This window comes from Haemaphysalis longicornis, unplaced genomic scaffold (genome assembly GCF_048455015.1).
Source record: "Haemaphysalis longicornis isolate Haplotype H1 unplaced genomic scaffold, Haemaphysalis longicornis Haplotype H1 scaffold_2, whole genome shotgun sequence".
Classification (NCBI taxonomy): Eukaryota; Metazoa; Arthropoda; class Arachnida; order Ixodida; family Ixodidae; genus Haemaphysalis; species Haemaphysalis longicornis.
The window spans coordinates 53,433,146-53,460,809 of NW_027526295.1; the positions used below are offsets into that span (position 1 = coordinate 53,433,146).

At 49.6% G+C, this 27,664-nt stretch overlaps 1 protein-coding gene across 1 annotated transcript in view; it reads left to right on the plus strand.

The window, feature by feature from the left end:
• The window catches only part of LOC144168900 (ras GTPase-activating-like protein IQGAP1), a 59,649-nt gene extending 34,909 nt beyond the window's left edge, over positions 1 to 24,740 (plus strand). The window contains exons 12-15 of the mRNA XM_077697897.1: positions 14,195 to 14,425; positions 15,449 to 15,679; positions 18,601 to 18,869; positions 23,894 to 24,740. Of these exons, the coding sequence (XP_077554023.1) occupies positions 14,195 to 14,425; positions 15,449 to 15,679; positions 18,601 to 18,869; positions 23,894 to 24,200 (1,038 nt within the window). The 3' untranslated portion in view covers positions 24,201 to 24,740. The remainder of the gene's footprint in view (positions 1 to 14,194; positions 14,426 to 15,448; positions 15,680 to 18,600; positions 18,870 to 23,893) is intronic.
• The last annotated feature ends 2,924 nt before the right edge of the window (positions 24,741 to 27,664 follow it).

Here is a 27,664-nt window from a genome sequence, read left to right on the forward strand (position 1 = left end):
GAACAGACGAAGCCCAGTTGGGCGTTCAGTTTATCTCCTCGCGAACATTCTGGTGAGCTCGGCGGCCGCGGCCATCTCCACTCGACGAGCCCCCCCTGGAAAGCACGCCCCGAAATTTGCTCTGCTCATGAGCCTCCACTGCCTCCGCCTGGAACATCTGAAGCTCATTCCACTCGTCAGCCGTCGCCAGGGGGACTTACTAGTTCATGACCCGCGGGCTTAAAAACTATCGTGAACGAAAAGGAAAGGTTTCATAAATACGTACAATTGTTTGAATAAATTTGAGGCGCTAAACAACGGGGACCAGAAGAAACACGTAGACACAGACAAGGCGCCACTTCCAACTAAACTTTATTACTGAAAAACCCTAGGTCAAATGCACTGTTCTGACGTCATGAATACGTCACGCCAAGGACGTGTGTCAACCTACACGTGTCCATCTAAGAACTCGAGTTATGAGGGATAATGCGACCGACGGTGTACTGATGCATTTGTTTCCCGCCTTGTGAATGAAGTACGCCTCCACAATCTCTTTCTTGCCTATCTCTGACCCATTTTAGAAACGGGGCCTGTTTGAAGAGCGGGGTGCAGTTCGTACCCTGCAGAGTGCACCTTTTGCAGTGCTCAGCCATGTGGCCCCCAGCGTTGTTCTTTACTGCCCAACAGTACTCGCGCGCTCTGTCGTTGAAACATCTGCCTGTTTGGCCAATATAACACTTGTTGCAACTCAAGGTAATCTCATAGACAACTCCCATGGTGCCTCCTGTGTATAATTCGCCGTGCTTCTTGGAGCACGATTGCCGCTTCCTTTGCGTCAACACAGGGCAAACCTTTGCCAATTTGCAGGCCGCGCTAAACACCACATTGACGTCGTACCTTTGAACAACTCTTTTGAGGTTATGTGAAATCCTGCCCCAATACGGGATAACGGGGACTTTTTGCATGCCTTATCTGTGGATGTTGTAGACTTGTATTACAGTGTTCCTTATTATGGGTTGTTCAGTGCCTTGAGAGAAAGAGAGAGAGAGTAAACGTGTTTATTGCGAAAAGCAATGGGGAGGAGTTCTCAGTCCAAGACCCCTTGAGCTTTCCCCGCCTCAACAGCCCTCAACACCAGCAGGCGCTGGTCATTGAGGTCAGAGCTGGTCAGAGCTCTCTCCCAAAGCTCGCAAGAAGGAATTGAGGGATTTCGCGAATGTAGTGGGGCGTGCGCGCAGCCCCCTACCATATGAAAGAGCGTCCCGGGGGCTCCGCAGAAGCGGCATAGCGGGGAATATACGGTGGGGTGCAAGATATGGCATTTAGTGGGATGGGGGAAAGTATTCGTCTGGAGTGCACGGAGCTGCCGTTCCTCCTCTTTCGTTAGGTGTTTATGCGGTGCTGGGTAGGTGATACGTCCCAACTTGTAGTGCTGCGTTATTTCCTGATACGTTATCAGCGGGGTTGGCCTCTCTTGCTCGTTTCCCGGGGCCCGGCGGGATAACTCTCGGGCCAACCGGTGGGCGGTTTCGTTGCCCGGGACGGCAGAGTGGGCGGGTGCCCATTTGATCATGATAGATCTGTCTGGTGGACGCTGGCAGATGATTTGGTGGGTTGTGCGGTGAATTCGTCCGCATGAGAAGTTGCGGCACGCTTGCTGCGAATCTGTGATGATTACGCTGGCAGTAGTTTGCGTTATGGCGAGAGCGATGGCCGCTTCTTCCGCTTGTAATGGGTCGTATCCGGGTAGGGTTAGGCTGGTGACGTGCTTATTGTTCTGGACAACCACGGCTGCCATTGCTCTTATGCCGGGATAGGAAGACGCGTCCGTGTACACGGTGGTTGGTTCCCTCCCGTAGTAAGTGTGGATGGCCTTGGCTCTTGCTTCCCTGCGCCCAGAGTGATGCACAGGGTGCATGTTTCTAGGGAGCGGTGAGACGTACAGCTGTTTCCTGACATTGTGGTCGAGAATTCTCATTTGAGATGGCTGACGCTGCAGAGGGGATGTGAGCCCCAGACGAGAGAGAAGAGTCCTCCCTGCGCTTGTAACTCCCAGCCTCAACCTTTGGCTCGAAAGATGGGCTTCTATGAGCTCGTCGGCTGTATTGTGCAGGCCCAGCTTCAATAGCTTGTCGGTGGCCGTGCTGACGGGAAGTCCGAGTGCCTGTTTGTAGGCCTTCCGAATGATGACATCCAGCCGTTCCATTTCTGACTTGGAGAGAAGAGCGTAGGGTATGGCGTATGTAATTCTTGAGATTATGAATGCTTGGACGAGGCGGAGGGTGTCCTCCTCGCGCATTCCCCGTGTTTTGGTGGTCACACGCCTGATCATATGTGTGAGTTGGTCCGAGGTATGTTTCAGCCTATTTATTAGGATGGAGTTTGTTCGATCGGCTTGAAAGGTCATACCAAGGATCTTGATATGCGAGGAGGGAACGATGGTGTGGCCCTCCATGTGGATGGTAACAGTGGGTGGCCTCTGGAGGAGTTTCTTTCTTGTACAAACAAGGAGGAGTTCCGATTTTTGTGGGGCACATTGGAGGCCGCAAGACTTGGCGTAATGAGTGACCGTGTTGGCTGCAGTTTGTAGGCGCTCCTCTATCTCGCCTAGGGATCCTGTCTTCGACCAGATGGTAATATCATCTGCGTACAAGCCGTGATGTATGCCCGGAATAGAATCCAATAAGGGAGGGAGACCGATCAGCGCAATATTGAACAACAAAGGGGAGAGCACTGCCCCTTGTGGTGTGCCGCGGCTGCCCAGCAGGATGGGATCTTTGGCTAGGTCTCCCACTTTAAGTATTGCCCTACGATCTGTGAGGAAATAGCGTGTTGGATAGCGTGATAGCGTGTTGGATAGCAGTGAGAGACAAAATAGATGATTTCGGTGAACTCAAAGTTAACGAAAAAACCGGTGTTAGCACTGGCAGTTTTTTGGAACGTGTTAATTTTTACCTTCAGAGTACTGTTGTCGAATTTGAACACCGGTTTTATGTTACACGGCGTGGAGTTTGTATTGGTTCGTCACTGGCCCCTTTTCTTTCTGATATTTATTTGAGTACCTTTGATAGGTGCGCAAAGACGGAAACTGGCAGATGCGCATCACCTCACCATACTTGGATATGTGGATGACTGTCCCATTGTGGTTAATCCAGTGGCTGGAACCAGCTTGAATGATGTTGTAAATGGCGTCATTAAAACGTTTGTCAGCTCTTTAAAATTGCTTAAGTTTACGTGGGAGCTGCCTAGCAATAACTGTCTGCGGTTCCTAGATTTGAGCCTCACTTTTCGGAACACGCACGTGTGTTGGCAGTACAAGCCGCGCGCTAACAAGCAGTTGATTCCATTTGATATCGCTCACTCGAAATTAATCAAAAGGGGTGTGACCATGACAGACATCAAGGCAACCTTAAACAAGTCGTGCGCGCACAAGGTACAAGACGCATTTAATGAACAGATTGCCCGGCTGGGCAATGCGGGACTCTTCTACTGTTATTTCTGGCGTTTGCGAAGCACGCCTGCAAAAATTTAAACGAAAACCGAAGGAAGGTGACATGCAAAAGAAAATAGAAAGTTCACGTTATCCCGTATTGGCACAGGATTTCGCATAACCTCAAAAGAGTGGTTAAAATGTACGACGTCAATGTGGTGTTTAGCGCGCCCTGCAAATTGGCGAAGGTATGCCCTGTGATGACGCAAAGGAAGCGGCAATCGTGTTCCAAGAAGCACGGCGAATTATACGCAGAATGCCCTATGGGAGTTGTCTACGAGATTCCCTTGAGTTGCAACAAGTGTTATATTGGCCAAACAGGCAGATGTTTCAACGACAGAGCACGCGAGCACTGTTGGGCAGTAAAGAACAACGCTGGGAGCCACATGGCTGAGCACTCCAAAACGTCCACTCTGCAGGGTACGAACGGCACTCCGCTCTTTAAACAGGTACTTTTTCTAAAATGGGTCAGAGATAGGCAAGAAAGAGAGACTGTGGAGGATTGCTTCATTCACAAGGCCGGTAACAGATGCATCAGTACACCGTCGGTCGCATTACCACTAAAACAACTCCCCCGCACGGGGCACCTTGAGTATTCATGGTGACGGTGAGCAGCGACACCGCGGACCCCGAGCTCCCAACATAAGCCGTGTTCAACCGGGGCGAGGTGTTTAAAGGTGAAGGGTAGAAGCCGTAAACGGTGGCCGTCGGAGCCTTGGTCAAGCTCCGGCCGATGGGCTCCCTGCCTGTCTACCAGGCAGGGAGCTCCGGGACCTCTATCACTACCAGGGTAAGGTCAAAGGAGAAAGTACCCCCGTCTCCCTGCTTTTCAATGTATCACATGGCATTTTCCAAACCCCCCCCAAAACGTGATCGGCCCCCGAAAAGGGGCCGCACCGAAGTTTCCTTTCCTCCGTTGCCGTCGTTAACCTTTCCTGAACCGAACCATTTTTCTCGATTTCTTGTGATGGAATCCCTCAATCCAACCCACCCTCTTGCATCTCAGTCAGTCTTCTTGATCGCCAAGTATCTTGAAGCCATAGTAGGAAAATCGTATAAATGCAAAAAACAAAGGTCTGGCGAACTCTTAATTGAAATAAATGACAAGCAGCAGTCTGCAAAGCTTCTAGCTCAGACTAGACTGGCTGATCTTGACATCCGGGTCACACCCCATCGGAGCCTCAGCAGCTCGCAGGGTGTGATATCCGAGACAGACCTCCTGAACGAAACCGATGCAGATCTCCTTGCCGGCTTGAAGGATCAGGGCGTCACTGCCGTGAGACGCATCACTATCCGTAGAGACGACAAGGAGATTCCCACCAAGCACATCATCTTGACCTTTGACCGCGCAGTTCTCCCACAACATATATATGCAGGTTTTATCCGGTGCTCAATACGTCCGTACATCCCGAACCCGCGGCGCTGTTTTAAGTGCCAGCGGTTCGGGCACGGTACGAACTCTTGCCGTGGACGAACGACGTGTGCGAAATGCGCGGCGCACGATCATCCTAGTGACAACTGCCAATCCGATACCCTCACTTGTGTAAACTGCGGGGGACCGCATGCAGCGTACTCCCGCAAGTGCGAAAAGTTCCAACTCGAAAAAAAGATAATCAACATCAAGGTAACCGAGAACATCACCTTCCCGGAGGCGAGAAAGAGGTTCGCCTCTTTCCCTCTGGGGAGGTACGCTGACGCGGCTCGCCGGGGGGCGGAGCGGCGTCTGGTGTCCACAGGGACCCAGTTCAGCGAGTCTGACCTGGTCCCGCCCCCGCCCCCCGCTGGGTTGCCTCACGCAGCCCAACCCGGCACCACGCCGCTTTCTGAGGCAGCAGCGGTTGTGGCGCAAACCACTCCTGTCGGGACCGGTGCCGCTCCCGCCTCTGTCTCCCCGTCCTCCAGTGCGTTGGAGGGTACCGAGGTGATGGACACCACGGGCCCCGCACCGGCTCCCACCGCCACCGCACCGCCCGTGCCACCTCTGGCACCCCGGACGCCCTCGGCGGTGGCGTCTCAAACGAGGGGCTCCCGAAGGGGGGCCAAGTCCGGGGGGCCGGGTCCGTCGGGCACCCCTCGGACATCCGACGATGAGATGGATGTCGGGCCGTTCCTGCCTGCAACGCAGCGCAAGGAGCGGCCACCGACCTCCAAGCCTACAGACAGGCCCAAAAAGCCCAATCCAAGAGTAACAGCCCCGAAAGACGACACATGAACACACACGAACACACACACTCCAGTCATTCTTAAATTTAAATAATGGGAACAGAAAACATCATTCAATGGAACTGCAGAGGCCTCCTTAAAAATCTTGACGATGTGTATGAGATTCTGCATGCCAGTCAGCCAAGTATCATGTGTCTCCAGGAAACCCACCTCAATTCTAAACAAACAAATTTCTTAAATAGGTACATGGTATTCAGAAAGGACAGGGTTGGCTGCACCCACTCTTCAGGAGGTGTGGCCATTATCGCCCGGAAAGCATTAGCATGCCACCCTCTCTCTTTAAACACTGTCCTCGAGGCTGTAGCGATCCGTACCATAATATTTAATAGGTTGATGACGGTATGCTCCATCTACATTCCTCCTGATCATGCACTTCTGAGCTCTGATTTCGAGGCGCTGGTCGACCAGCTGCCCGAACCATACATACTAACAGGCGACCTTAATGCGCACAACTCTCTTTGGGGCTTGTCCAGAACGGATGCCCGAGGTCGCCTGATAGAGAAGTTTCTTACATCCTCCGGAGCATGCCTCTTCAACAAAAAACAGCCTACATACCATAACTTAGGACACAATGCATACTCTCATCTTGACTTGGCGATTGGTTCCGCAGTTCTCTTTCCATGTCTTGAGTGGGGTGTCGGCACGGACCCATATGGTAGTGACCATTTACCCACTTCATTAACGTATATAGGTATAGGTATAGGCCCGAGCAGTCCATCTTCCCATAAAAGGTTTAATGAATCACAAGAAAACTGGAGCACATTCACACATACATCTCAACTACACCACACATCCATAAAACACCTACACGTGGCAGAAGCCGCCCAACTCGTCACGGCGCACATCCTCGACGCCGCCGAAAAGTCCATTCCCCAGGCCTCCAGTGGGTCCCGCAGCCCAAGGAGGCCTGGTGGAACGAGGACTGCAGGCGGGCGCGAGAGGCCCAGAACAAGGCGTGGGGTGTCCTTCGCCGGTACCCCACGTCAGATAACCTCATTTCTTTTAAACGGGCCAAGGCTTTTGGGAGGCGAGTGCGCCGTGAGGCGAAAAGGGAGAGTTGGCGCACCTTCCTCACTTCCATCAATTCGTACACAGACACACACAAAGTCTGGACACGTATACGAAAACTAAAAGGACAAGAGACACACAGCCTGCCCCTGGTTAGTACAACAGGGGACACACTGGAAGACCAGGCTAACACACTCGCACAACACTTCCAACACGTGTCCAGCTCAGCACACTACACTAATACTTTCATGCAACACAAAACATCTTCAGAAAAGAAGCCCTTACGAGACAAGAACAAGTCGAATTCTGCTTACAACTCTGAATTCACACTTCATGAGCTGAAGGTTGCTCTTGCCACTTGTAAGCCTTCAGCTCCAAGGGCAGACAGCATTACATACACCATGATACAACACCTACACGCAGACACTCTTGAGACACTCCTACACCTCTACAACAGAATATGGCTTTCGGGGCAGCTTCCAAGGTCTTGGAAGGAGGCCATAGTTGTGGCCTTTCTGAAGGAGGGGAAGGACCCTTCCTCTCCCGCAAGTTATCGTCCCATCGCCCTGACAAGCTGCCTGTGTAAGCTCCTCGAGAAGATGATAAACCGTAGGCTCGTGTACTTTCTGGAGTACAACGGTCTTCTCGAGGGCTGCCAGGCAGGCTTCAGGGTGGGGCGATCTACCAATGATCAACTTGTTGCACTGGAATCCTACATAAAAGATGCATTTGTCCATAACCAGTTCTGCCTTACGGTATTTTTCGATATTGAAAAAGCTTATGATACAGCCTGGCGCTATGGCATCCTCAGGGACCTTAAGTCATTTGGTGTGTCCGGCAACATGTTGAACACTCTTTGTAGTTATTTGGCTGAACGAACCTTTCGAGTGAGGGTTGGCAGTGCACTTTCCAATGTATATTTGCAGAAAAATGGTGTGCCGCAAGGTGGAGTTTTTAGTTGCACGTTGTTTATAGTTAAGATGAACTCCCTCCGAAGGCATTGCCGCCGACCATTTCCTGTTCCATCTATGTAGACGATGTGCAAATATCTTTTAAATCCTGTAACCTGTCAATATGCGAACGTCAAGTACAGCTCGGTGTTAAGAAACTTGCTGGCTGGGTGGACCTTAACGGGTTTAAACTAAACCCGGCCAAAAGTACTTGTGTTGTGTTTTCCCGCAAGCGTGGGATTAACGCGGACCCTGAGATTACACTTAACCGGGCACCTATTCCTGTTAAAAGGGAGCACAAGTTTTTAGGTGTCATATTTGATAACAAGCTCACGTTCATACCCCACGTCAAAACACTTAAACATAAATGCCTCAAAACACTAAACATTCTCAAGGTCCTCTCCCACCAATCCTATGGGGCAGACAAAGAACTACTTCTCCGGGTCTTTACCGCCTTAGTCGGGTCTCGATTAGACTACGGCAGTGTCGTGTATGGATCGGCATCGAAAACAACCCTAAAAAGTCTTGATCCAGTACTCCACTTGGGTCTGCGCCTTGCGTCGGGTGCCTTCCGCACTAGCCCGGCCCAGAGTCTATATGTTGAATGTAATAAGTGGTGCCTTGAGTACCAACGAACGTATGTGGACTTTCTCTACGATTTTAAAATTTCATCTTTGAATAACCATCCTTTTAAACCTGTTTTTAATGATACCTCCACATCGCCACTGTTTGTAAATCGCCCGTCTGTCCCTTTGCCGTTCTCACTTAGAGTGAGACAGGAAGCTTCAAATTTCGACATCTCCTTTTTAGACATTTACACATCTTCTTTTGCTGACGTCTTACCACCCTGGCAGCTTCAACCTGTGTGTTGTGACTTGTCCTTCGTGAAAATTGATAAAAGCAGGGTACCACAAACTGCTATTTTGCAGCACTTCTTGTCTCTGCAGTCTAAGTATGAATGTGCAGAGTTTTACAGTGACGCATCAAAAACTGCCCTTACTGTGTCGTGTGCGGCGCACGGACCCGATTTTAGAGTCTCTAAGACCCTAAACTCTAAGACCAGCATTTTTACGGCGGAAGCCCATGGAATTTTGCTTGTTTTAAATCACATAGTGCAACATGAAATACCCAAGTCTATCATTTTCACAGATTCACTGAGTGTTGTACATGCATTGTCATCCAACAAGTCTTCTAAAAACCATGTTCTTAATGTAGTGTCTAAAACCATTATGTCAGCGTACGCATTAAATCTCGAGGTGATCATGTGTTGGGTTCCAGGCCACTCTGGGATTGCGGGAAATGAGACCGCTGATCAGATGGCCGCTGCTGCTGCACATACAAATACACCGGACATAGCAGCAGTACCCTACGCTGACCTCAAGCCACACATCAGACAACACCTTCGCGAAACATGGCAAGCACTCTGGAATCAACAGACAGACAACAAACTACACATAATAAAGCCACTCTTGGGACCATACACGACTGACACACACAACAGACACACTGAAGTTGCCCTTGCTAGGTTACGGATAGGCCACACTCATATAACACACTCCCACCTGCTCACAGGGTCTCCAAGACCTCTGTGCAACAGGTGTGGAGAGGCCGTAACTGTGATCCACATCCTCATACAATGTAAGGCACTCGACATTACACGACGCAAACACTTTCCACAACTACACACACGATATATTCCACCACACCCGTCATACTTCTTAGGAGATGATGCCATGTTTTCTGTTCAGCGCACCTTTAAGTTCTTATCAGAAGTTCACTTTTTACAACTCATCTCATACCACTCATAGTTTTACCCCTGGTCCTATACACCAGCCAACTTATTTATCTTTTAACCAATCTTGTTCTTCACCCTGGCCCTTTACACCAGCCGTGCTCATAGTCTTTTAACTGATTTTAGTTCGTGTTATCTCCTCATCAAATAACTTTGTGTTTGGCGCTCTTTGCCCATGTCGGCCTTGCGCCAATAAAATCAAACCATCATCATCATCATCACTAAAAGAACTCGAGTTCTTAGATGGACACGTGTAGGTCGGCACACGTTGCTGGCGTTGCGTTTTCATGACGTCAGAACAGTGTATTTAACCAAGGGTTTTTCAGTAATAAATTTTAGTTGGAAGTGGCGCCTTGTCTGTGTCTACGTGTTTCTTCTGGTCCCCGTTGTTTAGCGCCTTAAATGTATTCAGTATGTTCAACCGACTAGCCCTGATCAGGCTTAAGGTACAATTGTTTACAACGGCCTACCGGGCTTATTTTTGAATATCACTTATGTACTGAAATAAATACACAAACCCCTCACTTACTAGACAGCTCGCGCCATCTAGAAAAAACTAGGTAAACGGAAAAAATGTGCTTTGTTTATTTTTATTTCATTAAAGAAGTGATATATTTCTACAAGGAGCAAATTAGGTCATTACGAAGATTTCTATGGTCTGGACATGTAAACATTTTTGTATTGCTGCACGAAAATTTGTTTTCCTGGTTGATTCCTTTTACTGGCCCGTGCTCGGAGCTCTTCGATGTAGGCAGTTGCGAAACTCCGCCTCAAAAAACAGCCGCACCCTCCCCTCTCTTCCCCCCCTCCTCTGGATGGTACGTACGGTGGCGCCAGCGAGGCTACCGTACGCACTATCCAAAAAACACTAAATATTTAAACTGTAAATTTAACATTAAACTTTATTTTAAGGGTGCATGATTTTTATTTTTGTACTTTTCTAAGTTATTTATTGTTTAAGTGAGGTTTTTTGTTGCAACAGTTTATGCGCCTGCGCATGCCTCGGCCAATTGGCGCTTGCGCGGGCACTCCGGCACAACATAGGTCCGAACTGAAGTACTAAATTTCACAGGTCTTGCTCGAAAGACATCATACTAAATGTGGAAACTAATCCAGTAGCTAATTAAGTGGTTCTAAATAACCCTTGAAAGCTTGCGTAAAGACGCCGTAGCGAATTACCTTTTTTTTTGCCGCTGGAAGAACGCAGATGACGCGCAGCAGACGACAATGCGGATGTGACAACGCATCTTGTTGAACACACAGGCGCAAACTTTTACTTCTCTTGTTTAGAATGCATATAAAAAACTTTCCTGGTTGAACACGTTGGGCTTCTTCGGCGCGAAAAATTTACGTAAGGACCCAAATATTTTTATTCAGCCCGTCGAGCGGAGACCCACGTTGTATTTATTTTGTCATCAATACATGGCGCCACCGGACGGCGAGGGCGAATTTAAGTGTTGTGCCAGGAGCAGCCGCAGCTGCATCGACTACGCGCTAGTGTCCCACAAGTTGGCGCGACACGTCCAGTACGCCCACATCGATGAAGCGGGAGAGTTCAGCGCCAGCGTCGACCACAACCGCATCAAGGTCAGCTTCACCACATCTGCTTGGAGGGATTGCAAGGAACAGCGTGCGCCTTCCTGGCGGTTTCTTCCCGCTTCAGCGTACGAGGCTGTAGCGCAGCAATTAGAGCTGCGTATACAAGCTACACCATCAAAGAGCTACGAAGAATACGTGGGGGAACTACGGTGCATCATGCACGCCTATGAGATTCGCTCCAACTCGCGAGGGGGGTGAGGGGGTGCGGCGGAAAGGATGGTGGGACAAGAAGCTGAGGGCGGCTCTGAATGCACGTCGAGCAGCCAATCGCCAGCACCCGCGGTGACGGCAGCACTCCCCACAAGCCAGGGCCAAATGCTGTGGGAACAGTACTTAGCATGCAAGCGGACTATGCAGCAGACGGTACAATGGAAAATCGCGGCTCATGATCTCTCCCAGCTGCAGTCCATAACTGCTGCGGTGCGACAAAAGAGCCAGAAGTTTTGGGCATATGTGGCAACACGTGACCGGAAACCCACTCTACCAGAGCTCCGGGATGAAACAGGCGCGCCATTCAGGGACATCGTGGAACACCTCACCGTACACATGGCGCAGCTGTACGACCCCTTGGCGCCTAATGCAACTGAAGAGCGAAGTGAAGAGTCCGCTCCACACTGCAGTATCGCGGACACTTACGAGTATGACTGGTAGGTGTCTCGGCGCGCACTCATCCGTGCACTGAACCGCGCACTTACCGGAATGAGCTCGAGCACGGCCCAGGGTCTGGATGCAATACCGGCGGGCTTGGTGAAAAGCCTAGGGAATGTGGCCCGCGACACACTGGCCCGTATTTTCACCGCAATAATTGCCGGGGAGCCAGTTCCAGCCGACTGGCAGTGCGGCCGCGTGCGCCTCGTCCGCAAGAAAGGTGGGTATGCTGGCAACATACGGGACTACCGACCAATCGCGGTGACCAGTGTAATTTACCGCTTTACCCTTGTGATTAAAAGCTGGATAAGTGCCTGGGCGGAGTGCTCCGGGGCCCTGACGGACCTACAGAATGGCTTCCGATCCAATCACCGCCTGGAAGACAATCTGTTCACCTTGAGCTAGACAATTGAACTGGCATGGAAGGAGTCACGGAGTCTCTTCGGTTGCTTTCTCGACGTCCTGAAGGCGTACGACAGCGTCCCTCGTGAGCCGATGCTCAGCCGAATGTCAGCCCTGGGTGTGCCACAAACACTGGTGGACATCCTACGCCGGATGTACGAGAACACCGTTGTGGCCTGTCTAGGTGACTCTCAATCGCAGTCGGTACCTGTACGGCGGGGTCTAAAGCAGGGCTGTCCGCTCTCCTCCCTGCGCTACATGCTGTGTATTTCTGGGCTGGAGCGAAGTCTGATCGACTCGGGACTAGGATTCCCGTTCGAGTTCCTGTACGAGGGACTACCACATATTTGGGTGCTACTGGACTGGCTTTTGCGGATGATCTAGTGCTCCTGGCGGAAACCATCCCTGACATCCAGCGGCTCATCACATTGAGTGCCGCACATCTCTCCCTGTTGGCATCTCCTTCAGCCCCAAGAAATCCGCGGTGATCCAGTTTTCCGGAAGTCCAGGAGTGAACACCGTGCTCCTGCCGAAGAGCGACACCATCCCTGGACGACCGAGTACCGGTACCTTGGGGTGATACTCTCCTCTTCGTTGGATCTCATGGGGGCTCACGAGGGACACCTTAGGCAGGCCTGCCGAAGAGCCAGTGCTGTGCTACGCCGAGGTTAATGGGGGTGCAACAGATACACCCTAGTTCGTGAGCTGTGGAAGGAGGGCCATGTCCTAGCACTGATCTTCGCCAACGCAGTGGTGTGCGTTTCATCCAGCAGCCGAGCGTGGCTGGAGTGTGGTCAGCGTGAGGTGGGACGCGTGGCGCTCGGCTGCCACGGTCGCGTTGCCGTTGAGGCCATCCAAAGTGACCTAGGATGGTCGTCATTCGAGTCTCCAGAGGCAAGCAGCAAGCTGCCTTTCGAGGCTCGACTTCGGCACATGGACGATGAGCGGTGGGCATGACGTGTCTTCCGGTACATGGGCTTTAAGGGCACCCAGACTCTGTGGACCTCCCGAGTGCACACGCTGAGTTGCAAGTTCGGCTTTCTTGCAGTGCCGTTACAGACATCAGGCGCCCAGAAGCTGAGCCACGTGGCGCGGAAACGTGTACGTGAGGTGGAAAAAGGCCAGTGGTGCTCGGTCATGCTTTCAAAGTCCACCCTGGAGCTGTGTCGCTCCTACAAGTCCACCCGAGCAGCAAAAACTCTTTATGACAAGGACAATGGGAGTGCACTGCTCTTCGAGGCCCGCGCGGGAGCACTCCACACCCTTCTCTACCGTCAGCGCTTCGACTCATCCCCAGCGGGGCAAAGTGCCATCTGCCGAGCCTGCGGAGAAGCACAATAGTGCGGAGCACGTGACTACCCAGTGTGCCGTACTGTCGCCAACCGACCCAGAGGGCACCACTCTACCACAAGTGTTGGGACTCGAAATCTGCGACAGCACCACCAGATCCCCGTTGGTGATGGCGTTCAAGGAGAGACTGCGCCAGTGGTGGTGACGGACCAGACAACCAGGGCCCAGAGACAAAAGTGCTGCACACTGTGACACTGACTCGTAGGGAACCCCGTGATCCGTGCAGTCAGTGCCGGCCCTATGCCATGCATATCCTTCCCTCTGATAATCTCCTTCCTATAGATATAGTTTGAAGCGGCGGCTATGGTGCCAAAGTTGTGCCCACCCGATACAAAGGGGATATCCACATCGTCATCATCATCCAAAACAGTGGACCAATCCTGGGTCCACCTTTTGATGCATGGGGCCTACGGGAAGTTTCGCAACTGCTATATCAAGTAACTCTGGCCCGTGTTGCGTCGCCATTTCTCAGAGCCCCCCTAAATCTTTTCCCATGCCTTGCTGTTTGGTTTTCCTGGTGCATGTCCCCGGCCCCCGATATCCGCCTTCGGCCACTTAACCTTTTTGACGATTCTGACTAGCTCACCACAATTTTCTGTACCCCACACGTTCCATAAAACAGATGTAAGGATTTTTCCTATTATACAAACAATGGCAGCAGAAATAAGAAAACAGGCTAACGCAAAACACGCATTCAGTGCACGGAACGACCCTTCCATACGTTTTTTACATCGAACGTCGGGCTCTTCGTAGGACCCGCTTCATGGCCTTCTGGTGGACCTGGGCCCCGAGCCGACTGTAGGAGATTTGGTGGGGGAGAGCGGAGGCGCCACTGTGGACGGCTCCGCGGAGGTGGCCGTGCTGTCCTCCTTGAAGATTTCCCTGTCCCTGTACGGCAAGTTCTCTCCCGAGCAGGAAGAAGACGCCCCCGAGACAGACCAGCTGCTCAGGGAGACCAAGCACATGGTCGTCGAACTGCTCCGGGTGAGGAGGGGGCTCTGCAGTAGTCGGATGCACTTTCCGGCGGTTCAGCTTGAGATTTTGTTTTTCATTTTTCCATTTGTATTACGTTGAGGGGAATAACCAAATCACACGGTACACTCAAGCGTCAGGAGAGAATGCAGGCGCTAAATTTCTAGATTGGATTTAAACAAGGGTACAATGGAATAGAAAACTCGGCGTACAAAATACGGTACAGTTCCATAACAACGGAACATAACATTAACAACCAAACAACACAAAGCTAGCCACAAAATTAAGAGGACATAGGCCATACCCATACACCACATGCAAATACTACCATGGTTTTGTTACACAAAACAATTTTGCAAGTTCTTCGGCAAATGTTTCGGGTTTTGGGATGGTAGGGCGTTTCAGTCACTAATTGTTGAAGGGACAAAGGAAAAGCGGAGTAGGTCAGTACGGGAAAGTTCCGGCTGCACTTTGTTAGGGTGGTCCAAACGCAGAGATGTGTTGCGGGGTTTTATTAGTGAGAAAGTAAAATGATTAGTGCTGTGCTAGTTCATGGAAGAATATAAGCCGGGAAATTTTGCGCCTTCTTTCCTGGAGTTGGAGACCGTGTCAATGTAATGCTTGAACAGTAACAGAGCTAGGCCCTGCATGGCTGTATCCCACCATGTGTCATGCACAAGTTTAAAACGCTGTAGTTCAGGCAGCTCAGGGGCAAAATGACCTCGAAAAAATTAAGCCTGGAAGCGATATGGGTGAGTGACCCGAAGCCATGGATGACTCGCACAGCAAGGCCTTGCAGCTGTGGGCTTGTTTCCTGGAATGGCTTATGATGCGACAAATTAAGTCATCTCATCGCTTAGCGCGAACAAAAAGAATCGCCAGCAATAACGGTGTCGCTTTGAAAGAGTAAGTTCTGATTTCCTACTATATTCCCCGGCATGTTGTGATCACTGTTATAAGTGATTAAAATTCGCTGCTGACAGCACGTTTTCATTGTGTGCTATTTAAGCTACGTGCACCCTTCTGTCGTCCCAGGTATTTCGGCACGTGACGACGATTCAGGAACTTTTTACCGCGGAAGTCAGCCCGGACCTGGAGCGGGACTTCCTCGAAACGCAGGCTTCTGTCCGTAGCCCTAAAACATCCACAGCCAGTCTTCTGGGACGCCGAAAGTACGGCTCCCTGGCGGCCTTCCGCAACGCGCTACAGAAGAACCTGCGCATGCTCGAGGACCGCGGCCTTGCCTCTCCCGAGGACGACTACCAGGTATACGAGGTCATTCCGAATCTCTAGCGCACCTCTCTTGTAACCTGCAATTCAACAAACTTTGTTGTCTTCATCTCATAATATTGGTGTAACGCTTTGCCTCGATAACGTGTACCATAGATCCGAGGAATATGCTGCCTTATGCTGAGTTAGCGATTGGTTGCTGAAACATGGTATGTATGATAACTTATACACGTAAATTTCATGTGTGGTTGCCTGTACATGCAAGCTGCAAAAAGGAATCAAACCTTCAAATTCCTCGCTGAGCACTATACACTTGTAGGCGCGGGCATCCGCAAAACTTTATTCAATGTGGTTGGGGGCAGACATCGGTGTTGCGGAATGGGCAGCCCTTTTCACTCCATCCAAACGCCATTCCTAGGAATCAGACGTTCCCTCCATTCCTCTCAATTTGACGGGGCACGAACTCCTAGGGGTGGGAGCGGGGGGGGGGGGGGGGTAAACGAGGTGGTGCATATTTTTCCCGCCCCTCCTACACATATGTCCCAATCTCTGGGCCTACCCACGTGCACCCTTGCCGCAAGGCGGCCATTTTGAAATGTTGCGAGTAGGACGCTATACTTGGGTACAAGTTGAGAACGGCAATAACTCATGTACGGTATCACTACGCCAAAGGGACGGACTGAGATGTCAACGGGTGCGCGCCTTTTGAAAGGATGCTGCTATGAATGCGTGATATCGCATTCCTTTTCTCACGTAGTTTATTTGTCATCACTTCAGTAGTTTACGAGCATATTAAGTCCACAAAATCACGGAAATCGCTCGTGCCATGTTCAAATTATTTCCCAGTGACGCACTACTTGCGCCGCGTGGAGTAACATCCGGCTGTGGCGATGAGGCACAGCGGCCACTTCCGTTGCCGTTCTTAGGTAGTAGCCAAGTATACCTCCGGTTCCTTCACCGCGAGAGGCTGAAGCGCATACCGCCTTTCTAGATTTTAGGGACTTACCCCTTAGCCGATACCAAGAATATTTGCCAACAAGGTGCTCACCAACACGGCAACTACCACTAGGAAAATTACGCTACTGTCTGCTTGTTTCGTTCTTAGCCTCGCATATCCAGCGTCATTAGTTATCTCACAGGCACGCAGTCCCCACCTTGCTAATGTCTACATGCACTCGTAATGCTTAGCTTTGCAGAGCACAGAGCAGAATTGCTATTGTGACAGCGCGAGAAACTGTGTGGTGGCTTCACGAAACAGCGTAGTTTGGCGTTCACTGTACGAAGGTCGCCACTTCTTCCACATTATCCTTTTTCGCTTGTTGATTGTCTGAGACGTTTTCAATCCAGGACATCCCTCAAGACCTCTCTTGTTACCCGGGCACAAGATTGCTCATTTTTCTGCATGTATCCCTTAGGCTCGTGCAGTGCTGTAAACAGTGGATCACATGAGCCCTCAGCGTACGGTAAACTGTAGCGCTTGTTTTTTATACATTCGTTTGGTTTTGACCGCGGCGCAAAAAGACGCGTTCACACGTAACCAGATAGTGCACATGGCTTGCCGGGAGAGTCTCACGTCCTCATGGCTTCATCGCATCCACCTCCAACGGGACACGAATGTACCAAAATCCTAATTGGCCAACGCCTTAAGTTATACTAACCCTACATTTTGCCCCGCAGACCTAAAACACATGCATAGAAAATACGAAGTTATTGCACGTAAGGTGCATGCAAACTCTGCAGGTTCAAGAGCTGGTGTGGCTGTGGGTATCATTTGGAGATCGATACAGCTCGTCTAAAAATCCAGCCCAGTCCATTCCCATTCCATTCCGGGCAAGGGGCGCCTAATTTATTTACCATTGTATTCCTTCAAGCGATGTGGCTGTTCCATTCCCATTTCGTTGCATGGTCGAGAAAAGGTAGAAGGAATCTAGAGAAATTCCAATTCTGGAGTGGTGACTCCGTATCACTGGCACACATTCATAGGTAGGTCGCCAGGGGGCGGGCAAATTTAATGGGGTGCAACCACTTAAGATACACGAGGGACTATAATTTTCATATAAAGAAGTACATTCATCATCAAAACTTCATCAATATGCAAAAAAAAAAAAATTGGGGCAGCTTCGCATTAGTGACGCAAAGACGGAGCAAATAAGCTTATTCTCGGTACGGCTGAGTTTATGCGGGGGAGATTAGGGACTCGGTCAAGTTTTATGCGTGGTGTCGTTACTTCCCCCCCCCCCACCCCCCCGAGCAGCAATTTTACCTTCAACTCGCTCACGTTTCGCCACCGCTTCACAGGCGCGATATCCGAGATTGGACTAAAGTCGTCACAACCCTTCTTTTCTGTTGCTCCATCGGTCTTCGCCATAGACCCCCCTGTTCTGTCGCCGCGGCGGCGGAGCGGGCCTTCTTTGTACTTAATCGTTTTTTATTCATCTACAGCAGCCTTACATTAGCATAAAAATAAGAAACAAACGCGTTCAACGACGGAGCTGCTTTTATCCCCCGTGGGGACGTCATGGCTCAGCTCCGCATCTGCACATGCGGGGCCTCCGTACGGCGCAGTTTATTATCTCTATGGTACGGCGAATCGAGGCAAAGCTACTGTGAAGCGGTGCCGGAGCGTGCGATGCTCGGTGAAGGTGAGTTCACGACGCTCGCCATCTGGTGATCATCACACAACACAAAAGCTCGCCAAAATGCACCTTCCGTCAGTGTTCCTTTAAATAGCCCCTGCAGACACCTTGCGTTTCTCTGGGGGAAATGCGTGATTACGAGGGGTGGGCAGTTTTAACCACCCTTGCCACCCTCCGGACGCGCATGTTGGGAGGTGAAGCATGCGTTTTGCACGCATACTGCGAAGTCATTCGGCGTACGGCGTATCCGCAAAATTGTGGATGGGAGAGATAGTGTCCCTTACAGCACTCATTCGGTCGTGCAACGGCGTTCACTCGCAGGACGTGATGAACGGCATCGCGGGCGACATCCTGCAGCAGCGCAACCACCGCGTCAACCGCCAGAGGGAGCTGGCCCAGCTGGCGGCGACGAAGCGCAAGCTGGACGCCAAGACCCGCCACTACGAGGAGACGGTGGACTACTACCGGCGCTACGTGCAGGCCTGCCTGGCCAACCTGGCGTCCACAAGCAAGTCGCGCCGGAAGTCGCTTTCGGCGGGACAACCGCAGCAGCTACTCGTGGGTGATGTCGCCCGCCACAGGCCGCTCAAGTGAGTCGTCGTTGGATCGCTTTGCCGTGACGCCATTCGCAGCCTTACGCACTGGACGAAAAATATTTTCCCCCTCCAAGCCTGAGGCTAAGATAAAAGTTATCAGCAGGTCCCGCGAGAGAAGATCCTGTGCGCGTGCAGACAGTGCAAAGTTGTGAGAAGACGGTAAAGTCGACCTAAAACAGATTTTAGGGGCCCTGTATGCACATACTTTCATTGGCACTGAGGCAAGCGTATGGAAACACTCCGAGGCCCCTGAAGCGTGCCGTGAAGGTAAAACACTGCTGCCTTTCGTAACCAAGCGTGAAAGACCGGAAATTTATTCTTCTGGCGTAGATTTAAAGGGACACTGAAGTGATTTGTAAACATTGCGGGATTAATTGCACTAATGATATACTCTGGAGTCTCTAGGTTATGTTTCGACCACTCAAGCTGCGTGTACGTGAATTTATTCAGTGGTAAAATAATTCTAAAATGCTATCCTCCTCTCTCCATACCCCTTGCCGATTTCCTATGACGTATCGTATGTCCCTCAATCGAGATGGCGTGGCTTGGCTGCGCTACTGCACGGCTCACCGTTCCTCCGACACAGCAAGTCGGCACCGCGTTTAGTAGGCGGGTCGCCGGCGGGTCGTCGCAATTTGTTGCTCAGTTGAGACTAAGGCACACGATTTGTGCCTGGGATAATGTGCTTTTATTTAGTTTGTAGACTTTATCAAGCTCAAGTGCAACTAGCTCCACACAAGCGCACCTCTGACGCTTCGCTGACTTGTACGCTGCGGAAGACTAGTCAGCGAATTTAATTTAGGTACTAAGGAATTAAAATGAAGCGGAACGTTTTTCGCACAGCGTGAGCCCAAGGTACGGGAAGCACTTTTTTCCGCTGGGTGAACTGGCACAGCGGTCAGCAGCACGACCACACTTTTGTGATCTGTTTTCTGCCTAAGCAATGCATTCGCTAGAGATGAGGTACTTGTGGGAATTTAGGGGTCGCTTACTAAACGAGCGTTATTAAAAAAAATAGTCGTCTAAACTGCTTGGAGAGCTAAAACTGAATAAAAATATAAGCAGGCTATGCCAAAAAATCGTGCACCCCCTTCGTCCAACGACGACGATGGTCGGAGGCGAAGCTTTGTCATGACGGACTCTTTGTTTGCCGTCTTTTCCAAACCGCTTTGACCATGTCGACATGGAGCAGTCAGATAGACGCCGGCTTCATGACGCAAGGGACCCAGGTTTGATTCAGGCCACTGCAACCATTTTTTTAAAGCAAAACTTTCTAAATCTACCAGTCAACGATTCTTTCGTGGCGTGCGTGACAAGAAACTCCGAACGCGGATGGCGAGGGGGAGGGCGGTTTTTACTGCCGGAGCACAGTGTAGATGGCGCGGCGATAGGGCGCTATTACTCAGCGTTCCCCGGGCGCAGCTGCCTGCTCGCACCGGCGGGCTCGTTGGAGAGACGGCTTTGTCGTCAGCTTTAGCGCCGGTTGTTTTTCGCCTATTTTGGTGCAGCATCGAGTCCATTGCGCCCTCCCTTCACACGGCTTGATTAGTTTGTTCGACAGCCCCTCCTGCGTAACCCGCACCCGACGGAGTTAAGTGGTCGTACGGCAGAGATACGTTAAGGATTGGTTTGCAGGGCGGTAAAACAATGTAGAGACTATATACAAACATCTGACCTGTAAAGAAACGCTACCTTTTGCGCACTGCTTGCCACAAATGGGACTCCGTTGTGTAAATTGGTGCACATCAGTTCGGTTGTGTTTTAACCAGTACAAAAAAAAAACGAAAGGAGCAACTGGTTCTGATAAATAGCGATTATAAAAGTTCCCTCCGCTTTCTCGCCATTCTCAAACTTACTAAACTAAAATTACGAGTTTAAATCGGTATAAATGGGAATCACTAAGCTCACATGCCGAATTGTTTCGGTGTATGCGCTTGTGTCACGTGGTGGTGTAGTCTCAAGCTAGCACATCAGGATGCTTAGGTTCCGCTGTCTCACCCTTCCAAAGACGCTCCTCTCCATTTTCTTTCTTCCGACTCACGGCCGGACTACAGCGGCGGCGTCCACCGCTCTAACCCGGCCGTGGCCGACGCTGCCGCTGCGTTCGGGACGTCGCCCCCGCGAATTCCAGGTGACGGCTTGCAGAATCGCTGGTTTCGCTCTTTGTATAGCCACGTTTGTGAATTCAAGTGACCTCGCATGGGCAATTGTTGTGGGTGTCCTTTTTTAAGCTTTGCTTTACAACCACCTTCACAGCGTGGATTGGAGCCAATTTTTTTAAATTCATCGGTGATCATTCATCATCACCGTCAGAGAAAGTTGACTTTTTTCAAGGTGTTTTTTCGTTACACGCATCAGTGAAAACAGTAAAGTTCTCCTTTAATATATTCTCTGTTCCCGTTACCAATAGCGCCGGATTATGGCCGAGTGCTCTGGAGGATTACGTGAATTGTTTTGGAATGCGGATGTTCGAAACCTCGATAGCGCATGTTTCTTTAAGTTTAAGTATTCGTTTTCGGGTAGTATTTTCTATACTGAAGTCACAATTTTTGGGCTGAAATTTTTATTGCTCCACGAGCGAGTTCGTAGAAGGCGTGCAGACTGACACTGACGCGCTGGCTAGTTTTCGGTGGCGTGGTGTTGCCATAAGCACCGACTGCTTGCGGGCACAGTGCCGAATCAGCCGAACCTTGGCCTGCTGCGAACACGTCTCTTACGTTACAGGCACGAGCCAGGCAAGCTTCATTGGTGGGGGCAAAGCGCATCGTATTTGAGCGTCTCCGGCGACGCGGAGGGCGTTCATTCACTGCGTTCGCCTCAGCGATTACAAGCTGTGCTGGCAGGCTTATCTGGGGTCCTATGATCGACTGCATAAATTTAGTGAATTCCCCATGTTTTTTTGCGTAAGCACAACGTAAGCTATCACTGACGTGATGCATGTATAGCTATGACGACATGCAGTGTAATATGACGCTTCACTGATAAAGAACACGACCAATATATCAGATATTGCACATAAGACATAAAAAAACTTGGTATGTATTATAAACATTAAGACGGAATCTGAAGCTGGCGAGGAAAATAATTTTTGCGGGTTAAAATTGGAGTCCACTAATAAGGCCATCAAGTAACGTTGATTCAAAAGGCGAGCGTTGAGCTAAAGAACATACAATATTTTTACCGTATCTCTTGCTTTCTTTCAATCGCTTTTAGTAACATATTTGAGCTCTCTGCTCGACAAGCTTTGTTGGGTTATCACCTTCCCGGCCATTACCGCTACCACGCTATCATCTGCTGATGCAAGTTTCTGGCGTGATCACAGAAAAATACGGCCGTGACGTTCGGTTATATGACGTGGTACGGGCAGCGAAAAAAAAATAAAATGCGGCTGATAACGGCGTAGCCTGCCGATGCCGCCGATTCACTCATTCGTCAAGCTCGACCTCAATCATGGCTGTAATGAATAAAACAGTCCGTTTTCTTTATTTTTCTTTGAATTCGATCATGCGACCCAAAAGCTTGTCAGGAGCATAGTCTCTATAACCAGGAGCACTGTGGAGAAATGCCATGCGGTGGGTTATTTGTAATTCAGAGGCTTGTACTGCCCTCTTTGTTACGCTTACGCCAAACAAATAATTGCTATTTTACTGCCAAACATAAAATACGGGACGTTTTATTTGTGCGCCGTTATCGCTGACTTCGAAACAGGGGAAAGTATTTTCTTTTGCTAGAAAACAGTTTTAAATTGCGCGTAGTGCGAAACCGCGCCTTGTGCAAATTCACTTGACATTTCACGGCGCCAAAGGTTGGTGAAATTTTTTGCCCTATTTCACGGCGAGAGCAGCCGCCATTTGCAAGCTGTGACGTAGCATCTCTTCACTCTTATCCAGGCTGAACTTGCCAGTGTGTGACCCAAGTGTTCCCAGCAACTGGTTGTGCTACGTCACGCCTTCTCAGGCACTCACGGACAGGTCGTGACATACAAGCCGTATTGCTGCTGAATAGCAAAGACAGGTCTACATTGTCATGTGCGGTGAATTTAGTCTGGTTTTTTATTGCCAACCAAGAATTGTGCGTTTTCAATGAGGCACGCTTTAGTACTAAAGGCAGTTAACGTCATGAAACGCCAAAATGACTAAAGCACACACAACCGCTTTGTCAACCGGAACCACGTGACCGAAGTTAAAAGCCAATTAGAAAAGACTTCTGCAAATTTCTAGTTCACGGTGAATTTAGTGCGCATTTTACAGCCGACAACACGGCAGAAGCATGGTATGCTGATTACGGAGATATCGGGATTCCCAGCAAACGACAACGTCGGATGCCAAGCGTGTTTCTCGGAACCGAAACAGAAGCTGGTTTTAATTCTAATTTTGAACATCGTCCAATCAACCTCTCATCTCATATGCGCGTCACTGCTGTTTGCAGCTCCCAATAAATGCTGCTTTATCAACTGGATAAATGATAAGTCTACGCAATGCAAACAAAGGAGTTTGGCAAATTAAGTTCAGTGTTCCTTTAAGGTAATGAGGTGCGATGGTTTTTATTTGTTTTTTTACTTCATTTGCGCGGCAGCGAGCAGCACTGCAGCCCTAAGATGTTGTTGGGTCTTTCACCTTCGTGGTTCGCTATTTTTGCAGTTATGCCTTTCGCTCTCCCTCTCCCTCTATCGCGGTCTCTCTCAGTGAGAGTTTCGTCCATTCGCCACTCAGCGGGGTTTAACACAGCAGTCGGATCCAGAGTGACCCCTTATTGACATGCCAAAAAAGAGGTGGCGGGCACTGCTGTCTTGGTAGTGATGTTTTCTAGGGCGCTTGGTGCTGTTTTTCATATTTTGGCGAAAAACTTGTGTCCGCCACTTCAACGGGCATTGAAGAGTCGCATGTTGTCTCATTCAATCCGTAGGTTTCTACCAACTACAACGCACCTCATAGTCCAGACATAACCCACGCGTCTTAATGTTCATTTTTAATTTGTTTCTCATTCGGTGACGTTTCCACGACTTTCCCAACGACCAGGTCCCGGAGCGCGCTCAAGTACACGGGTGCAAGGCTGCACGAGAAGGGCATCCTACTCGAAGTGTCAGGCCTCGAGACGGGTCAGCTGAAGAACGTCAGCTTCGAGATCGCCCCCGCGGAGCGCGCGGGCATGTTCAGCGTGCGCGCAACGTTCCTGGGCGTCAGCGCCGACGAGGTCACCATTGACATCCAGGACCTTCTGCAGCGCCAGTACGATGGCGTCGCGGTCACCGAGCTCTCGGAGCGGGCGCGGGTCAACAACAATCTGCTGCTATTCTTCCTGAACAAGAAGTTCTACGGGAAGTAGGATCCCAGCTGGCCCTGCTTCGCCAACGTGATGCGGGCAATTGTTCACGACACGAGAGGACCTATGGGTTGAAGCCTCCTTGGAAGCATTTTCAGGCGGCTCAGGCAGTACGAGCCCGCCAAAATTTTGCTAGACCGTTGGTCTTCTAGCTAGTCATCTTCAATTTGGTCGCCGTTCGTGCCTCGAATAGCACTTTAGTTATGCCATAAGCCTGAGGGCGGATTCTTTATGCGTACTTGTGTTGTTTTTGGCATTAGGTTTAGTGCGAGTGTGCGATGTGCGGACACTGGTGTCAGCACGACCTTTTATTTTATTGACAACTACTAACCTTAGGCTTTTTTGTTTAAGCTGCTCGGCATTGTTTTGCTTATGACCACGCCCACGTGAGTTCACGTGCGTGCCACAGCGACTGAAATCAAGGGTTTCAGTCTGTTTTGTATTCCGCCATTAAAAGATAAAAACCATGTTTCGACTGCGTCTTCATCGCCGCACGCCGGGCGACGCTCGCAGACACATTGCCCAGCATTCCTTCCACGCAGTGCAGACAGCTGTGGGAAGTTGCTGCTTAAGTGCTTCTCTCTGCCGCCGTCATTTCCCGCACAGTCGCTGCCCCATGCCAGCGTCATCGTACCTGTGGCGGCAGGCGGAGAAATAGGTCCGCATGTCTGCACTGCGTGTGTTCCGACAAATGAAGAAAAGCCTTTCCTCCATGAAAAAAGCTTATAAGAGACCCTGACGTCCCTTCTACTGAAATCTGAACATGAAATTTTTGGAGGTCACCCCCTTTCTTTTGCGTGTGCTTTGTGCTCACACGCTGCCTTCTCCGCCATCGCTCACTCCTGTGTCATCTGCTTCATACCTCTTGATGACCATTGACTATCGCTGGGCCGCACTTAGAATATTATATAGAACACAAGTTTTACCAGAGAGGTCGTGTATTCGTTGGTCTCCTGTAAGGTAGCGGCAAACAATAGTACTTCCATTTGTTGACCGGCGTAGTGTGGGCTTACAAACCTGCACCCGGCGGAATAAACTGGACCCAGATAAAGATAGGCTCGCGTCGCCACAACGGGTCGTGCGACATTTCGCCTTCAAGAATTCCGCATATGGGACCGCATTGGCAAACACCTCGACAAAACACCTCTAGCAAACACCTCGACAAAAAAATTGCCGCATCCGTCGTCCCCAATGTCAGTGTTTTTAACCCCACAATGAAGGGAACACCATTTGATATGATTGCCCAGGCGGCGTGCCGTAACTGGGCTGAGACCAAAGAGAATGTACAGACATGGACAACTGAAATGGAAAATATGAATCAAAACACAGAAATAGCGCCGTTTCTTTTGATGAAAATCAAACTTTACATGCAAGTAACAATAGTTAGGAAGTTTGGAAACCGTACCTCAATACAGTCTGTATGTGGTCTATGTGGTAATTTGTGTTACGGTGTGTTCTAAAGTTCACGTTTGATTTGTCCATACCTGTACGTGTCATTTTTGTTTCACTTGTCACTCGTGAGCGTAGTTCTTGCGGCGCTTGTGGTATTTCGGTGTAGTGCCATTTCATGGTTTTAAAACTTCGTGGATGCGCGTTTGTCCTACTTCCGTGTTCTTGCAGCATCTGTAGGCCCAGTGATGTACTTTCGCCTAGTGTGACACACGTGACAAGCACCGTCGTAGATTGCGAGCCCCGCTGATAAAAGAACGGACTTCGGTTCGTGCTGTTCGAGACAGAACAACGAATAGAAGATAAAGAAAAGGATGCGGAAATCGCGCCTAGGCATTGCGAAGGCGAGAAAATTGAATTGCACTCAACAAACCCCGATTCAATTAATCCCGACCGGAGCGAGAAGAGAGGACAAGAGTGCGAGGGGTGGGAGCGTAGAGTGGAAAGGAACGTAGCAGGAGTTTTAGACGACTACAGTCTTTCGAGGATATTTGTAGTGAAGCAAGCAGATAAAGATATAAGGCTTTCGCATCAGAATAAAACATAAAAATCGAACAGTCAGGAAAATAAGCTTCCCTGGTATCATTCTACGTCAGGGCATGTTTGATTTTGTACTTACCAATCACCACCGTAGGTATTAAAATAATTGTAAAGGTATAACGCGGAAAGCTCCACTTAAGCTCTAAGCCACGCCGTAGTGGAGGACTCCGGATCAATTTTGACATCCCAGAGATCTGATTGGTCTGTGACTACAAACATAAAACCAAGCGGTGACACCAATCCGTGCGAGCAACAAGGCCCAAGGGCTCCCGCGAATCCCGTATTGTTTAAGCTTTATCGTGAGAATGTCATGGTCTATTAAGTCAAAGGCCTTACTAAAATCTAAAAAAAGACCTACTGTATATAAATTTTGTTCAATGTTTCCAAGGATGTTTTCTTTTAAAGTTAATAAAGCCAATTCTGTGGATTTTCCCGCTCGGAAGCCAAATTGAGACTCAGTAAGCACATTTTTTGCGTCGAAGAAATTTGTTAATCGTGAACATATAATTTTTTCTAACCCTTTAGAAAAAACAGGTAAAACAGAAATCGGTCTATAGTTCGATGGATTGTTCTTGTCTCCCCCTTTGTAAATCACTGATACCCTTGCTTTTTTCATGGCATCGGGAAAAATTCCGTGCTCAATCGCCAAGTTAAAAATATGAGCAAGTGGGGAGGCGACGATAAGGCAAAACATACTTAACTGGTTCAATTTGAATGTTGTCAATATCCAGTGCCTTACTGTTTCGCAATAGCATAAATGTATTGTTTATTTCAATTTCATCTGTTCTTTGAATAAAAATACTGTCGATAGAATTGCTAAACTGAGTGCTGATATCGGGTTGGTTATTATCAGCCACTTTTACATTAACAAAGTGAGTATTAAAGTAGTCTGCAAGTTCTTCGCCTGTAAGTTCACGGTTGCCTACGGGTAAACTTTTGCACACCGGATCTATTGGTGTTACGACCAAGAACATCATTTATCGTCTTCCAAGCAACATCAGGGCGTTGTCGAGTGATATGCCCAAAGATGTTTTGATAATAGTTTATTTTGGAACGTCGCTATTCTGTGTTCAGGTTATTTCTAAATCTTTTAAACTACTTTAGCGTTGTTTCCGAGCGTGTCCGCAAAAACGAGTGATAGAGGAAATTTTTGTTTTTTATCATTTTTATGTGCTCTTGAGTCACCCAGGGCTTCCGCATCTTTTTCGATGGCTTCACCACAGTGAACGGAAAATGTCACATGTAAATGCGCACAAAAGCCTGCATAAACTCCGTGTACGCATCGTTTACATTGCTTATATTAAGCACAAATGACCAGTCATGGTTCATGACGTCTTGATTAAATGATAGTAGCCTGTCTTGGGTGACTCGCTGAACAATCAAAGGCTCAGATCGAGCATCGTTTTCCACGCATTGGGAGTGGTAAATGAGAAAAACTGGACAATGATCGCTTAAACCCGATGCTACTGTCCCAGCAC